This window comes from Cyclospora cayetanensis, unplaced genomic scaffold, assembly GCF_002999335.1.
Source record: "Cyclospora cayetanensis isolate NF1_C8 unplaced genomic scaffold, CcayRef3 CcayRef3_contig_6, whole genome shotgun sequence".
Taxonomy (NCBI): Eukaryota; Apicomplexa; class Conoidasida; order Eucoccidiorida; family Eimeriidae; genus Cyclospora; species Cyclospora cayetanensis.
In genome coordinates this window covers 11,462-28,562 of record NW_020312590.1, presented here as the reverse complement: position 1 = coordinate 28,562, position 17,101 = coordinate 11,462, and the positions used below count along the sequence as shown (strand labels likewise).

The 17,101-nt window shown below is 46.6% G+C and overlaps 3 protein-coding genes across 3 annotated transcripts; 1 reads left to right on the top strand and 2 right to left on the bottom strand.

The window, feature by feature from the left end:
- Nucleotides 1-3,991: 3,991 nt before the first annotated feature.
- LOC34617415 lies at nucleotides 3,992-5,743 on the bottom strand. The gene is made up of 2 exons (XM_022730788.2): nucleotides 4,588-5,743; nucleotides 3,992-4,116 (listed from the first exon to the last, which is right to left on the bottom strand). The coding sequence occupies exons 1-2, from the start codon at nucleotides 5,741-5,743 to the stop codon at nucleotides 3,992-3,994; spliced, it is 1,281 nt and encodes a 426-aa protein (XP_022591759.2).
- A 3,720-nt stretch (nucleotides 5,744-9,463) lies between these two features.
- On the bottom strand, nucleotides 9,464-13,869 carry LOC34617416 (tetratricopeptide repeat protein 30 homolog). Its single transcript, XM_026335090.1, has 10 exons — nucleotides 13,612-13,869; nucleotides 13,308-13,463; nucleotides 13,004-13,153; nucleotides 12,703-12,817; nucleotides 12,422-12,538; nucleotides 12,132-12,276; nucleotides 10,660-10,738; nucleotides 10,364-10,473; nucleotides 9,994-10,147; nucleotides 9,464-9,763 (listed from the first exon to the last, which is right to left on the bottom strand). The coding sequence occupies exons 1-10, from the start codon at nucleotides 13,867-13,869 to the stop codon at nucleotides 9,464-9,466; spliced, it is 1,584 nt and encodes a 527-aa protein (XP_026190875.1).
- Nucleotides 13,870-15,578: 1,709 nt separating this feature from the next.
- Nucleotides 15,579-16,111, top strand: LOC113146770. Its single transcript, XM_026335088.1, has 2 exons — nucleotides 15,579-15,752; nucleotides 15,887-16,111. The coding sequence occupies exons 1-2, from the start codon at nucleotides 15,579-15,581 to the stop codon at nucleotides 16,109-16,111; spliced, it is 399 nt and encodes a 132-aa protein (XP_026190873.1).
- The last annotated feature ends 990 nt before the right edge of the window (nucleotides 16,112-17,101 follow it).

The window sequence follows — 17,101 nt, the reverse complement described above, 5'->3', positions numbered from 1 at the left end:
TGGCTCATATCAGACTTATATCTATTGACGTGACGTGTTGTGTCGCGACGTATGCGTGCACAGACCTACAAATATCGAACTGCTTCGGTCACGCTGGTAGACCACTTTCTTCTGCTCAATTTCCCCTTTACAAACAAGAATAGCACCCCTTCCACTGCAACAGCTACTTTGTGATATGCGGTCGACTTTTGTCGTGCTAATTCCAGTGAAGTGTTTATTTGGCTGGATTCGTGCTTGCTGCCTTCCCAGTTTCAGCTGCTATTGAAGAAATCAACAACAAAGCAATATTCCCCTTCGAATATTTGCGCGAGTCACTGACTTGCCGCTTCCTTCGGCGTAATATTCTTCAATTTACAATTCTTGGCTGCGAGTCTACCGTCTTCAGTTTCTATCACGTGAGGCTCATTGCGTCAAAAACCAACGCATGCATGAAAGATTTACCGAACGCATTTTTTCCTCCTGTGGTTTCAAGTGGCCCCTTTTCCAGACTTGAATTTTGCTGCATCGTTTTAATTCTCTTCTCCTGTATTCTGCTTCAGGCAGCACTGTACCGGGCACTTGGTGGAGGCATGGCATTTTTGAGCGCTCTCATTATCATCTTTTTGTGGTGCTGCATTAAAAATGGAGGACATGCCCATACTGCTTCAGCCGCTCCTTCCGCCGTGTAGACCCACCCCAATAGTACAGCCCCTGTCCAAAAAAATATGCCTTGTCAGAAAAAAACGATGCTTCCCCCGGCCAAATAGCCAAGTGTATAAGCTCGTTGTTGGTTGCGTGAACTCTGGTAATCGACGTATTGATGCCTGCTAGGCCCTTAATTTGGGGGAAAATTTTACTTTTCGCAACGCTTTCCATCGTCTTCCACAGCTAATGAGGCAGCAAGCCGAGATCATCCAGTTCTATGTACCAATGTTCTTATGCATGATGCAGAAATGCCATTCTTACTGGGCTAGTGTATGTTATAGTCAATTTTTGTTTCCTCTCTCTTCTTTCACCTGACTCGGCCTTCTTGCTTGATATTAAGAGGAATTTGCTCTCTTGGTGCCATGAAGTTCAAGAGCACTTGAGGTCTGCAGTGACCACCCAAGTTTTGGCATAGTGCCGTCCAGGGCAACTACATGGCAGCTTTGTTCATGGGGACCAAGCACTGTACATGAGTCTTTTGGCATCAAAAGTCATATTAAAGTAGCATCAAAAGTCTTGTACCTCTTTTAACCCGCACAGTTTTGCTTCTCTCGTCAATGTGCAGGCTGGATCTGTTGTTCACCACCAGCGAGCTTTTTCGTGAGCCATGGGAGCAGTAAATATTTTCTGCTTATTTTACACCATTATCCTTTGAAAAGGATGTGGGTCTGTAGCTTTATTTGATATAGGCCTATGTAGGCTATGATTTTTGGTGTCCTGCCTAATGTAAACAGCGAAAGTGGCATCTTCCTTTATTATACTGAGTTGGTCCCAAAGTCAAATACTATTTCACGGCAACACGGCTTGAAAAAAATGAATGATGCTGCCAGGGAGAGCACTCAGTATATCTGCATCACATTTAGGATTATCACAACGAGCCTAGTGAGTATTCGTGCCTGATTTCCAGCAGCAAGGGTCCAAGCATGGGCCAACCCGAATCAAATAAAAGCAGCCCACGAGCATGAGAAAAAACTGAACGCGTCTGATCTGAACCTTGAATCCCAGTGAGTATTCATTCTAAGATGACCCAATGTCCGAGACGTCCATCTGAGTCCAGACTTCCTCTCACGCTGAAGTTCCCTGGTACACATTATCTCTCTGTTGAAAGTAAAGCACTTAGCGGTTCGCAGAAATCGAGACAAAATGGACGAGCTGGTGTTGGTACCGCGGAGTAATCTGTTTCAGTGCCTCCTAGCTTTTCCAGGCTCAGACAAGTTCTGTCGTTGTAAGATGTAGCTTTTTTGGGATTATGCTTATAACTCTTTAGCGCAGCTGTTGTATAGCGAGTGCTCTTCTTTTCTGGCATGGGGTCCACTGAACTCGACAACAATTATCGTGCTGGTGGCTTGGCAAAGAAACAAAGGTATAGAAATCGGCGAACTGGAAAGTAATGAAAGACATAGAAACGCAGCAGGCATGCTCCATTAATGTCGGCTTGTAGTCACAACAAGGCTACCGTGTTGACTCGTTTGGCAATGCAATGAAAGTTAGCAGTCGGTTTGGCTATCCATACTGTACAAGATGATACCCACTTCGTGATGTGCTTCAACTAACATCAGTGAATCTTAATAGCTCTATGGATGCGTCATTCGTTGAGCCGCGCCTTCAGAGAAGTCATTTGTCTCTCTTGTCGCGCGTAAATGTCGACGTGAATGTGCACGTTAGAGCTTCAATAACCGCTTTATCAGGGTCTTAAAAGCACGTACTACGTAGATCAATGCTAGAAAACGGAGTAAGGGCATTGATTGCCGCTTAGATGCGATGTGCTGTGGGGCTTACCGGAGGAAAGGGAGTCCAGGAGTCCCTGTACTTCTCACCAGTTATAAATCATGAAGAGGAACAAAAGTCTACGTCTTCGCCATTCAGTAGCCTCAAGAGTTTACACCAGTATTCTGGAAGTTCTCGGAGAGCTTTCCGGTAGAGGCGGCTACCAGGGCCGAGTGTGTCTGCTAATAGGTACGCGCTGCCCAAAATCCATGTGTAAGACGATTAACAAAACACAGAAGTCTGCTTGGCCCTTTTTCCCAGAATATCCTGTTAGCAAGGCAGCGGTAAAGACCAACACCCACTGCTCATGTCACAAATTTTGTCCAAGCCCCAAGTTGTAAATAATCTGCATAATTTCATTTCCCTACTTGGCACTGCAGGTGTCTTGCGTGGTAAAGACCATTAGAACTTCAGAGCCCAGTGAGAAAAACGATTCCAGACTTCCCAGTGGACTAGCCCTGCAATCGGTTTCAATCCACTTTCGCAGCGTTCGTCTTTTGAAATGCAAGCTTGATATCCCACCGTGTGAGAATCCATGATCGCGACAGACATTTGTTCTAGACGCCACTAAGGCCAATTCTGAAACGATGCCTCTAGAGAACACCAATGAAGCACTTTGAAGTGATGAGTTAGCATCGGTTGAGTAGGAAGGGCGGATTTCCCCACCCTCTAATGGCCTACATCCACAATATTCAAGCGTCAAAAGTTGCTTGTGTCCCCCCAATGGAGCACACAAGAAGGGCCATTCTTCTCTTCCCACAAATGTGGGAAGCTCTGGGCATTTTATGCATGCCCACGAGATAAACAATGGAGATTTACAAAAGATTGAATGCTATCGATGCGCGTAGAGAGTGACTTTGTGAGAGCTCTCCTCCCTGATTGCCCTGGCCTAAGCCTGAATACCTTAGTCGCATCGCTGACATACTTCTTTCTAGCACTTCTTCCACCTAAAACCGTGATTAGCTGCGAATTTTCGCTCGCTACGCAGCACTAGTGGAGATGCCTGATGCATATATCAGCAGACCTGGTAGATATGCCATGCATTAAACACCTGCAAAATTCATGTGGAAAAGTATTCATCTTTGAGTCGGCCCCTATCATCGTTGCACTGACCTAATAGCAGCCTTGAAGCTTGCAATAGTTCTCAGACCCATTTTGTCAGCAAGGCCCTAATGCATTAGCCCTGTAGTGCACTCACTTTCTGACTACGTTTTTTATGTCATTATTTGGACACATGTCACACAGTTTTGCCCAGAAACTTCACAGCGGCTCCCCACCGGTGAAATTACGACGCACTTCAGAACGCGTCAGTGAAGTTATTGTACCTCGATTTCGGAATATTATTAACCTACAAGTACAGGCCCTCAATATGGGCCTGTGGTGGCCATGAGAAGGCAGCAATATGGACTGCAAGAATTGTGCGCATGCAATCCCGGGCTCGACAGCAGTGATATACTGCACACACAATGTGCTTCCCCTATGTCTGTCCCAATGGTACGTGAGCATCTTGGCCCCAACACCACATGTCCACCATCCAATCTTAATCAGGTACTATATTACCATGGGGCTGGCCCGTCAGAGCGATTTTTCTTGGAATGCCTTGAGTGTGCTGAAGTCCGAGTTTTATATCAACCACGTAATTAGCAGCCCCGCTGTGGGGTCGTGCTTTACAGATATTCTCTGCACATGCGTTGTCTTGAGACACCGAATGTTAGTAAGGTAACAGAGCCAACACTTGGATTTACCCTCGAAGCCTGACAGCGGACGAACCCCTTTCAAATTTGCTCAGCAATGGACATAGTTAAGGGCCCCAGACATCAGGTAAGTTCTCTTACCCTTCCTCCGTCCATATCAGCAAAGCAATACGCTTAATGCTACAGCTGGATGACATTGCTATGGAGAATTCTGCTGTGGATTCATAAAAAAAGCAGTGATGCTAATCAGTTGCACAGCTCAATTTTAAATGTACTGCGTCTCTTGGGATATCGTCTACCATGGACATAAGATTCCTGTTCTTGCATGAAGAAGCATCAGAGATGCATTCGCAAGATGTGCGCTGCTGTATACTTGCTGATTTATCATTGTGCACGGGACGCACATATTAGTTCTTTGGATTCTGGGTCTCTAGCACCGAGCCTTCGAGTAGGTCGTGCTGGTCCTGCGAGCAATCTTCGCCTAGCGGCAGTCCTGCATGTGTTATTTTGTCGTCTTCAGGACCAGGAAAGCACCCCGTGGTGCAGTGCTGCAGCTCTACTGCTTCTTCAATCTGCCCAGAACACGATCCGTAGGCCTCAGGTTTTTTCATTTGTGATCCTGAGCCTACAAAGTCGCTCTGATGGTTTTCCAAAGTACTCCCTTCTTTTAACACCATGGTCCTTGTTGCTTCGCTGCCTTCCGGGTCGGAAACTGGAATAACACCTAGCAGTCTAATAGCGCGAGCCCTTTGACGTTTCCTCCGTAAACGGCTGTCAAAGGGCTGAACTGCACCACGTAAATGATTTACTGATGCTGCGGCACAGCAGTGAGATGCTGCAACGAAGAAATACAGTCCAGAAAAGATAGCATGCTCGATCAACATGCGCCGCATGACTTTCATAGCGTTGTCGCGTTGTTCTTCTTGCATTGTAAGATCCTGCTGTGTATCCATCTGGCGCTTGAGCAGTTGCTTTACATTCACAATTCCAATCGAGCCAAAAGCTGTTGCGTATAAAGTAAATATAACTTCGAGCAGGAGTAGCCCAACAAGTTGGAAGTGGCTCCTAGTGTGGGCTGCAATGACAGCCAGTAAAAAGGCCAGTATTGAGCACCCCAACAGAGAAAACGCTGACGAGATGTCCGCTGCTCGGAAAGCGATCTCGGCTCCGCAAACCGCAGCAGTGACCAGCAATGCAGAAGTGCAAGCAGTGAGAGCGGGAAAGACACGAATGCTCCGAAGACGGCGAACGATTCGAAGATATGATGGTCGCTTATCAAACAGCATAACTGATTGTTCCTCCCATTCTCGCAGCTCTTCTGCAGCTGGTGTACAGGGCTCGGATGAATCAGGAAGCATCCGCACACCACTTCCTCTTTGTGCTTTTGCACATTCTACGAAGCCACTGTCTTGTAAAAATTTTGCTGAAGAATCCAAGAGTCCAGGTTCATGTTCTTGCACGAACTGTTGGAAGCATTCAGCTCCCAATGATATGCCTGGAGTTGCGGTTTCTTCCGAATAGCTGGCTGGGTCGCTTGCTCCTTTGGTGTGAAAACTACCACTATCTGAAGTGGGTCCTGTGCAACTCTCCTGTGCCATAATAGTATTACCTAAAGGAAGAGGTTTATGGACAGAAGACGATATTTTGAACTACTCCTCCCGTAGAGGCACAATTATGTGCCAGGGTGCAACGCAAGCTGCATAAAGCTACGCGAATAAGGTGGCACTGTCCGGCTGCCGAAAAATGCCGGTTCTCAACAAAGATCAATTCGGCAATTCAAAACCATTGCACGCGCTACGTAGGCTGCTGTAAAACTGGTGGGTTCCGTAGGGACGCTCAATCACTTATTCATCGTATCTACAGCCACTCGTGCACGTTGTCGAAATATGCAAAGCGTCTGCAATCAAATGACACCAGCGCAGCACCTCACTAAAACAACCGTGCTGCAAGGACATGCGTCACGGCAACGGGCGCTGGAGAATTTATCGCTGTAAGCGGCCTTTGAGCGCACGCACTTGACTACCTTCCCTCGTATCAACCTTGGGTGTCCATGTACTGGTTTCCAGATGAGGCAGGTGTGTCAGATGGTTTTTATTCACTGGAATAGTGGATTTTCGATGCAAAGAATCTAGTTTGTTCGGCTTCATTGCCACATTTTTAGTGAAAGTATATGCGCCGACCGGGAACTTGGTCAGGAATATCACTCGTCCTGACGTTATATCGGGAAGCTATCTACCTTTACCCCTTAAACGATTTCAATCTGGGCTTTTTCAATTATATCGGGTGGTTTACGGCTCTTTTTCCTCTTTAGAGGCTCTCGTTCACTACCGCGCTTGCAGCCTTCGTGGCTTCCGCTAGCTGCACGTGAGACCTCGGTTCTGTAACGCCTGCTACTTTTTGTAATGGTAGTAAAGTCGGCTTTGTAAAAAATTCGCTCAAATTAAGACCTGTGGTCAATCAAGACAATGAGTCCTGGAAATTTAGCTTCAGCGTCCCATGTATGTCTGGGTTCGTGCAAGCAGGCACGTAGTGGCGGCATTGACCCAATGGAAAGGTCTATCTAGCAGCTTCTCCTTCGAAGAACAATGAACATCAACAATAAACTATAGCCAAATTTTCGGTTTTGCGATCCTCATGGACCGCAGCACCAAATTGCTCAACATTTAATATGCGGGGTGACTGTAGCCCCTAGAGTTATTTTTACTGTACCAGTTTTATGAAGATTAGTTGGCAACTTACCTTGAATGCATGGCTAGCCAAAGCTTTTGGTCGACAGCCAATGTAGTTCTAGTTTTCACCGCAATAAGCAAAGGTGGTGGTAGAGTACAGTTCTTGAGACAATATCGTTGCGTAAATGTACCAGGGCTCGCTCCTTCCGCCACAGTATTAAAAAGAGCGTCACCTCCTTCAACAATGGTCACGTTCATCCACGATGCACCAATCTATGCAATGAGGCCTGCATGGTCCGACAGAAATATAAGCATTAAACTCGTGAATGTTGCCTGCATTGTTCCCTCTGTAGGGGCTAAGCCTCGATCCCGCAATAAAATTTGGTAGGAAATTATTGATGATCCCTGCAAACACGCCCTTCTTTTTACCCCATCCTCCCCACAGGGTCGTGACATGAAGGTAGAGGAACAGCTAGGTGGTGTATTGCTCCCCTCGTTAAGCACTTCGGGCATTCATAATTAGTGGCACATACAATTCAACGCATAGGCACGCAGCAATAATGACTATCGTATCACGCTAAGCTTACTTTGCCGCAAATTCAATGGATGATGAATCGAAATAAGCAGTCGCTGTTTTTCCTAATGGCTATTTGGATATAACTATCTAACATGATGTGCCAAAATGTACCATAGCCCGTTACATCGTCAGCATAAGTTAATGCAGCAGATGACAGATGTTTATAGAGGTACCGATCTATGGAATGGTTTAGCTTTTCCAGAAAAGCTTAGGTATGGACTAGTCCATTCAACAAGTGTTGTGGAATGGGCCACATGGACACGGAATGCACAGTGAGAATGAAAACGTAGTAACGGGTGTAGGTCCCACAGCCATATTCGACTAACCGTCCTAATTCATGCTCCCGTGGCCCTTAGAAACTGCAGCATGAATAGGACACTGAAACGTAGTTTACTGATATTATGCGGTGGCAAGAACGGGGTGAGAATCTTCAGTAGAACCTTTCTGACACAATCGGGACGACATAATATCCTCGTGGTTCAGGATGAGCATCCCGCGATTGGTCACAGCCCGGGGACCACTACCGTTGCCTTAAATTTGCCTGTACGGCATGCCTTGGGACTTCCTATAAGTTCTATGGGAAATGTGCAAAATTCATTGGTGCCGCAGCAATGAGTGGCAGAATTGAGTGCCACGTTACTCCAGCTCCGCTACCCATCATTGATTTTAAATTGGAGCAGCTTTAAGTCATGGGGGTCACCAATCAAGGATACTGAGCAAGACCTTTAACGATACCGTTCACCAGAGCCGGTCACGCGAACAGCAGCGGACTGACCTGCAGGGGGCAGCGCAGCACTTCAGAAGCTGCCTACCAACGTATGCTCGTCGCCCGAGACAGAGCAGTCTCCATTGACGCAGTGAAGGGTAAGGGCCACCGAAAAACTGATTGTTGCAAATATGTCCTACATGCTAGCTTAGGGCGATGCATATTTCCTGCCGCCAGCAAACCAGTCAGTCCGAACAGATGATACAGAGATTCCAAGGCCTAAATCGTCAGCTGGCTCTTTAGCACGGAAAGAGGCTTTCACAAGTATGGACGCGCAAATATGTAGTCCCCTACGGCCCTGTTATTTCGGTGCAGCAGCGACTAGGGTGCAAAGGATTGGAGACCCCCCGCAACTGTGGAGGGCTCGCAATGAACAATAAGATATGTTCCGTATTCGATTGCACCCGGCAATCAGTCTCTGGGCTGTATGACCTAAGTTTGTGTCCACGTTTACTTGAAGGGCCACTACTGTGGTAACAGGTGGAGCTTCGCTTCGTAGCTTGCGTGTTCCGAAAACGAAATTCACAAAGTGTAAAGCAAGCTACCTGGGTAGCAAACAAAAGAATCTCCTGAGCTGGCTGTGGCAGCAGGCCATTGTGATCTCTTACTACTTAGTAAACGGTGCACTAGCTCAAGTAGAGAAAGGCGCTTCCTGCCAGTCCTGCTTCTCACAAGATACAAGCCAAGATAGTACTGCCATTCTTGGCCACCGCTAAAGTTTTGAGATATTCAATCGCGCACAGCCATCTCTGCTTGCCACGCTCCTTTCGATCGGTAAAATTTTGATTTTAATACAGCAATCTGCTGCTGTAACGACTAGACGTTGCCCATTGTTTTTGCCTATACAGAGGGCTATTGAGGGCTTTCACTGGCCAGGTCTGTATTATGCTAGAAATCCGTGTTTTCTAGCTTAACAGACTTAGACACTGCAAGCACTCTGTGGGTGATTGTTACAGTCTGTTTCTCTTTTGCTGTGCGGCGGGCAACCACACTATCAGAACACTGCATTGGTTTTTAGCGTCAGTAGAGAGAATCGACCCATTGTACCACGTACACTTGTGTTCATAGATCAGATGGTCGTGCCTCCGGATTGTCACTTCCTATCAAAGCAGGTTTAACGTTCTGGTGTTGCAGAAACTGTTCTGTTTTGGGGAACATAACCCGCCCTAGATAGCCTACAGACCAAGCAGACCAGACTCACTTCTGTATTTCACATTCTTTGCTTGAAGCTACATCGAATTTTTTTGAGGCAACAGGGCGGCGCCTGCTTTGGAGCTATTGCTCCTAGACAAGGCAAACCAGATGATTACTTCGTCGATGGGGTCCCTTCCTCGGCAAGCCCCAAAAGCACTCGAAGAAACGCCCTTGCCTCGTCCACGAGAACATTCATGCCCTGCACAAAACATTCCGAGCATTCACAAAAGTTCACAAGGGGGGCGAGTCTGAAACCTTGGCAGTTTGCCTGCCCCAGAAGGCGCAGGAATACACGACTTGAACGCAGGATGGTTGGTTTCATAGAAGCCATCAATTCCCGCTGTATAGCAATACTGACATCGGTATGCATTACCTGACTGCACGAACAGCTACATGCTGTGGCTTCAATTTGCTGTAAGAAGATTATAATGTTACGCGTAAGCTGATCATCCATAATGAAGGCCCCCAACGTGACATCGGTCAGCAACGCCGCAATACAGGCCTTACACTGGGCCCTGTACTTTACACACGCCGCACAAATGCTCACCAGAGCTCATAAATCATTGTAACCCGAGACCTCAATATGTGGTTAAGCAGCTCTTAAAGTGACATTTGGGATCTGTGATGGCGATCTGCATTTACTATCACTGCAACACACCAGCTGTCTGCATTCAGAATCTTTTCCATAGGCAGCAAACCTTCTATCATAGTCTTGATACCATAGTCATACGCCTTTTCGGAGCAGTAGACGGTGCCAATCACCAGCTTTACGGCGGAAGAATAGGGAATAGAGTTCCTCCACAAAAACGGGGTGGAGGCCTCTAATCCATTGGGACGGCCAGTGCCATTTAGAAAACTAATATGCAGGTGAGAAAATAATCGACCAGAAGTTGCTCATTCACCAAAACCAAACTAACGTACATCATGCATATTTCCGCAAACACTGAATTATATTTAATGCATCTGTGATGCCCGGTTTTATAATCTTAATATCTTATGAACTGTAGCGCACTTTAGAAGCTCCTGAGCTTGATCAAGATGCCCAAGGATGATGTTTGCAGCCAGCATGTTTGCCAGGACACCAGCTTCCCAGCCTTGAACACTGCGTTTATCGTCCAATTCCTCCCATTTACAGTGGCGGTAAAACTGTAGGCAGCCAATATAATCCTTCTGCGTACGCAGACGGTACATCAGCAGCAAGTTTTTGCTTCGATAGCTGCTGGTTTTGGCCCCCTGAGTCTACGTAATTAGTAGGTATTGCGAAAAAACACTTTAGTGGAGAGGTCCTCACTTGCTCTTGCACCTTACCTGCATAAAGCGGAGGTGTCCCATGTTTATTTTCCAGTTTATATCATCCTTACAAAGTTCTTCATAACATCTCAGCAGGCTGCAAAGAAATGCCACAACCTTCTGGATGATCTTCACCACCTTTGGCATTTGTGCTCATGCATGGGTGTTCACTGGGCTATGATGAAGTTACTATAACGAAGTGAGCCCTTCTTCTAGAAGTACTGTAGAATTCAAGAGGCACAGTAAAAGTGTGGTATGCGTTTTGTGCCTTTTAGTGAGGATCGCACCTCTCCGCCCGCGAGAGCTTTCCTTCCTCACAGTACGCGCCAGCCAGCGCCATCAGAGCCTGCAACAGACAACACTGGCAGGTGCCGCCCGGGACGTTCGAAAAGTTGCATGACGCTGTGTTTATTGCAAATTTTATTCAGAGCCCTTACATAAATCAGGCTGCTCATGCATTCCTGTACCGATGACGCCCTGCCATTTCGCAATGCTTCGGTTGTCGATAAAAGGGGGGAGGCCTGGCACACGCATGTTTGAAATGGCATATAGCACCTAGCCTGTAAAACTGTCGTTTGTTTTCATGTTAACTGTGCAAGTTAGGAGCCGGTCAGCTATCGAGACCTTAGCCAGCGCTAGAGTAACCTAAACCAAGGCAGTTGAGGGTTGTTCGGCCACGTATGCAAATAAGCATATGCGCACAAGCCGCTCTTGTGTATGATTTATTTGCTCTCCTAGCTGTCTCACTAAACCTTCTAGTCGTTGCTGACCCTCAACAGGAGCTGATTTAAGCTGCATCGCATCTGGCACACCTGCGAGGCGGATTAGCATCTATTCTAGGACGTCTGGCTATATTTGTACGTGGGTAACAGTCAAGCTATCGTACAATTGATTGACGGGTTCGATTGATGCGTCCACTGATTCTGATCTTACCAATATGAAGCTGCGCAAAAACTCCACTTCGTTGTCGCTTAGGCCACCCAACACAGAGTCACCAGTGTCAGCCTAGAGACCGCCCACAATGAACAAGAGCCCCTGTTACTAAACGCATCGCCTTACCTGTAAATATTGCCATGCGCAGTGGTAAGGGTTTTCCGGCTCCCACAGTGAAAGTAGGTGCAGCTTCACTGTGCGGATGGTGGGCAGGTGTACATTTCAGTGCATTGCTTGGCACCTAAGTATGCTTCAGTAGTTACGCATTCCCGCACTGAAGAGCCATGCTACACGACAGGACCCTACTAAATCTATCGAGCTGTCAACGCTATCATTAGTTGTGTTGCCTGTGGTCATGTTACGGTGAACCTACCAAGAGAGCAGCAGCAGCTGCAGGGTGGTTGTGCCTGAACGAATGCGCAGTATGACGCTTTCACCTTCAAAGGGAAACGATGGAATAGCAACAAGCTCTTGAGATTTTACAGATCTCCATCCCGAGCACCTTCATGCTGCGCGACTATGCTGAATTGGACCAATTAGGTAGGTCTCTGACTAACTTGCAGTAAAGGATAAGGAGATTGGATGCAGTTGTGGGAGGACAGCGACTCTCAGCAAGCAGGCACTCAAGCCTGCTTATAGAGTCTGCTGGATCGGAGCTAGACGTGGTTAACGCTTGATTATGTAGAGTAACGCAGTCCAGCCCTGCCCCAAATCGAAGCCGTACACATTAAAATAAACAACCTTACTGGGGAAACTGGCATCAGTACCCATGATCACTATTCTGTTCGTTGTGATCAAACTCTAGTTGAGGCACATCAGCTAGAAATATAAATGTGATAAGGTTTACCCTCATCTTTCCTTGAACACAGCATATCTAGATGTCCCTTTGCAGCGTGCAGTCGGTTATCACTGATATCCAACGCGCAACGGAGATTTGCTGCATTCACCTGCAAATCCATCAAAACTGCAGATTTTAAGAACTTGAAAGGGCTTTTCAGCCAGTATTTCCTTGTGGATGTAAACTTTCGGTATGTAGTGATGCATTCATCTCTGTTTTTGGAGTATTCACTCTACACACTACTGCCTCTTCCAGAGAGGACAAGGAGATCCTCTTTTCCCCAAGATTGCTGTTGAAAGTGAGCATGTCCATCCGCGCCGCTTCAGTATCTGTGCCATTGTAGTTCAAGGCTCCTAGTGAGAGTATCCTCTCAGCAATCCTCGCAGCCACCTCAGTTTTACCAGCCTGTTTTCCATTTACATTGTACATGTACACTGGTGCAATTTTTTAGACTTAATACAGGGTAGTAGTGCTACCTGTTACCCCCTCTGTGATATCGTAAAGTAGCCACACAAAAAACCGTGCGTTGCACAGCAAAATGAAAAAACTTTCAACATTGCTCCTAACGTGCAGGCTTTCATTTCGAAGTACCTTGTAGGCGCATAGAGCCTCGTTGTACGCGAGTGCAGGCGTCCACATTTTAGCGTGAGCTGCTGCAGCCGCTATTCTGAGGCCGCCGTCAAACTTTCCCACACGGAACAAAGCAGCAGAATCCAATAGGGCTTCATCACTTGTAGCACGCTCCGGGCTATCCCTGGCTTCTGCATACGGTGCACGCGCGAGCAGCACATGGCTTTTATGCGCTATTTCCTTTTCGAAACAGCGTGGAACGGGCAACTAGGTCCCTTTGGCGTGTACATTTGCAGACTAATGTATATTTGCTTCCTCCTGTTGCCAGTAGGCGAGAATCATATTGCGGGACTGCACCTGATCGTATACAGAGGGATATGAGGGGATCAGCAGCCGATATGTCTTGGTCCTGCCTCGTAGTTGTGAGGGCTGCTGTAGGCTCGCATGCTGTGGAGTAGAGGACGCAATACGCCATATAGAGCTGCAAAGGTTCCCGCATATACAGCTTGGAAAGGTGCTTAGGCTCGAATGCTAGAACATGAGCAGCGTCTTCAAGAACTACAAAGCTATATGAGTGGACCATAATGCAAAGACAGCTCGATGGCTTCTCATTTTCAGCGTATTCTTACTTCATATTCAACAACAGTTGGGAATGCTTGATGTAACTGGCTGTACACCTGCCTCGCACCTTCAAAAGCCCCCATCGTGTACAAGCAATAACCGAGCAGTGATAGTAACGCATGAAATGTTCGCGGATTCTCAAGGTATGACTGGCGCTGCATCAGATCCTCCAAAGCTTCTACTACCTTATGGTACTGTTGCTCCCTTAATAGCCAATATATTCTCTCCGTAAGGCTTCCATCAGGAAGCTTGATTGGCGTAGCCATCTTATTCTAATTTAGTTGTGTGCGGTGACCCTAGATCGGTTTTGGTGCAAGATCTCCGTGCCTCCCTTGTTTCAATGAAAGCTGTAAGCCTTAACACCAGATTTGCGCCTGGATGAGCTTAGGAGACTGTGATGTTATGCTACGATGCTGCATAGCGGTTCCTTTAGGCCGAATAATCGCAGCGCCATGTGAGCCTAGATCATTTTCCCGTATTTTTCAGGAAAAAATAAGTTCCTGAATAGCCTTTTCTGTCCGAACTTTGTTGAAAAGCTATGTGTAGGATACAGATGCTACACCGGAGCGATGGTTAACCGTATTACCAGTTTCCTGCACGGAATCATGCAGAGCTTGAGTCGGTTCCACCGCAGAGTCACGAAGAGACAGCCTGGAATTGAGCTGCACATGCCGATTGTCCTCTTGATTTGCAAACAAATCTGCTTAATTTATTTTAAATAATCTTTTGAACTGCCACTCAAACGAGGCCCATGCCAGGATGCTTAATGACGAAAGGGGTGTGCAGATCAAGGCCACGCGCAAGGCTTTGAATCTCGAATTCCTCTAGCCTCTCTTAGAATCAGCACTGCCAGCATACCATTTGCTTTAAAGGACATTTTAGGGGGTATCTGATCTATCCCGTTAGAACCCGAAATAGAGTAAACGCCACTGGTGTGCACTCTCGCTAGTTGTGCGCGGCTGCCTAGCAGACACAACGAGTACGGCAAAAATGATAAATTAAATCATTGGATGTCTAAAGTGAATGGCTGAACAGCCTAAATCAAATTATGAGTTCCTAAAGCATAGCTCGTGAAGCAAAGGTGCAAGCAGCTTCGGGGCTGCAGCGGGATTACAACACCCCTCCGAAAAACAGGAGCTAATCATAGCTCCTTAATAAAAGCATAACCTAGGCGATAATACTGTACTTATCTGACAATTGAAGATCAGGGATCTGTGTTTGCTCCAATATCTATCAATCTACTGTTCGCCGCGACGCATAACGTATGGTTCGATAAGCCTGTCACCAACTTCAGCTCTTTCTGCACCTCATTGAATCAAAGGTCAATCACCCACCCTCATTTTACCCCGACAAAGTTTCAATCTTCTGTCAGCTATACTCTTGGTGATGAGCCAGATATCTTCTCTGTAATGGCCATTCTGCAGGCGCGGCATCACCGGCCAGCGGACATGAAAAGGCACTGTACGAAATAAAACTTTCCCCGTGAAATAATGAGCGCACTAAGGAATGCTCGTGCGAGCGCTTGGTAAACATCACCCTTTGACGGCGTAACTCTAAGTCTCAGCAATACCAGTAAGTAGTCTGCCGCTAAATTCGAGCAGCTTGCATTCACATAGGTAAAGAGCGCCGCACATCATATGCTACTGCCGCCATGGAATATAGCCTCAGTGAACAGAATAAATTAGATAAAAGCCTGAGAGTAGTGCTTAGACTCCATACAGCTTTTCTAAACGTATCGAGCTGCTACAAGCTGACGTCGGTCAGTCCTCAGCCAAAATGAGAAGTGAAGTGATCAATTAAAACTGAATGGGCCAAGGAAACCTTGATGCGTGTGTGTTCCTTGCCATCGGTATGCATAGAGACGACTCCGAAGGACGAGGTCCGTGGACTTGAGCCTTGTTCGAGCATCTGGCTAACTTATCGGCACAGCTAACCACTTACGTAGGTCAACGTTTGTGATTAGGATACCATCACCATGCAATACTCAGTAAAAACCGAAGGCTCTCGCTCTCCTCACGGTTCTTTACTGACGCCGACGAGCGGATCAGGCCTCAAGCATCGCATCCGAGAGCTCGAGTGTATTATCGATTCAGAACTAAAGTCACTTCAGATGCAGGTGCAACAGTTTAGGTCTCAGAAGACTGTCCAGGTATAGAGCATTAATAATATCTCATGAGACCACCAAGCGCTTTGAGAATGCCTTCATTTGAAAATTAATAATGGTATGGATTGTCATGCCACCTTGGAAGTTAGGAAGTTCTAGCTGGATATGTCTTTGTGTAGGTGGGTCGCACACAAGAAGTTGTACAAGAAGCAAAGGACGAAATGCTGGCTGCTTTGCAAAATTCAAAAGCAGAGTTGAAGCAATTTTTTCTACAGCAGCGAACAGAAAACCACCGGATTCACGAGCTGATTCGGGCGCTACGAAACGAAAATTTTGCTCTACAACAGAGTCAACTTGCACTGCAGCGCAGACTACAAACAGCTGAAGTAGATCTAGGGCAATGAAATATTCTTTATCGTGTTATAGAGTTCAAAGTGGCATTTTTCTGGAATTTTCTCCTGAATCTTATGTATAGGCACTATTGTGGCTCCCACGGATTGAAACAGTGGAACTAAAGCTGCAACCGTGCCTCCAGTGGCTTCCTTTAGACCAAAAGGCACGTTTCAAGAGGTAGAATCTATAGAACTAGGTATTCTGCATGCCAGTTGTCTATCACGGTGCTCACTGAGCCAGATTACTCACTGGAATTGCAGCTTTACTTGCAAACTATGCATTAATTATGTGCTTGTCCCCTTTTGCTTTTTTTGATACTACATAGCGGCCTATGCGGGGCTTTGATATGGTAAATTTTAGCAAAACGCCAACTGACACGAGAACGCCAACGTTTAATTTAGCTACGCAAGGGAATGTTATGTTTGCTTTGTTCGACTCAACTGTGGTGTAGGTAGTACTGCTAAACATTAGACAATAAGCTTTGCAGGCTTGTCTTGAAATGGAATCTGCGCGTTACTTAGCAGAGGCGGCTTAAGGCTTAAGATATGCATTGTCGGAAGCACTCCTTTAGAGCTTGGATCCTTAGAGCTCTGTGGGAAACGGGTCTCCGCAGCATCCACACAAATGCAAACAGCAACGGTGTACGAGGCGCTCGGACACCACAGAGAGTCTCTTTAACTATAAGTTTTTAAGCGCTTGTACAGCTAGTTGTAAGGAGCATTCTCTTTAAGCGGATGGGGGCCAGCTAGTATCTAGTTTGCAGCTGAAAAGGCTTTTTAGATCCTAAATCGGGGCGTCTCGGGGATAACAGAGATGTCACAGAGTACTACAAACAGGTGTAGTTCTAGCGAGCTAACAGTGCAATAGTGGAGCGGGCGGGTGCATTCGTCGCAGTCAGCAGGATGTGACTTCAGTTATCATCTAAAGAACAAGCGGCCTTGCAAACACGCAGTCCATCAAGACCTTCAGTCTCTAATGAAGAGTAATGAATATGCTTACCT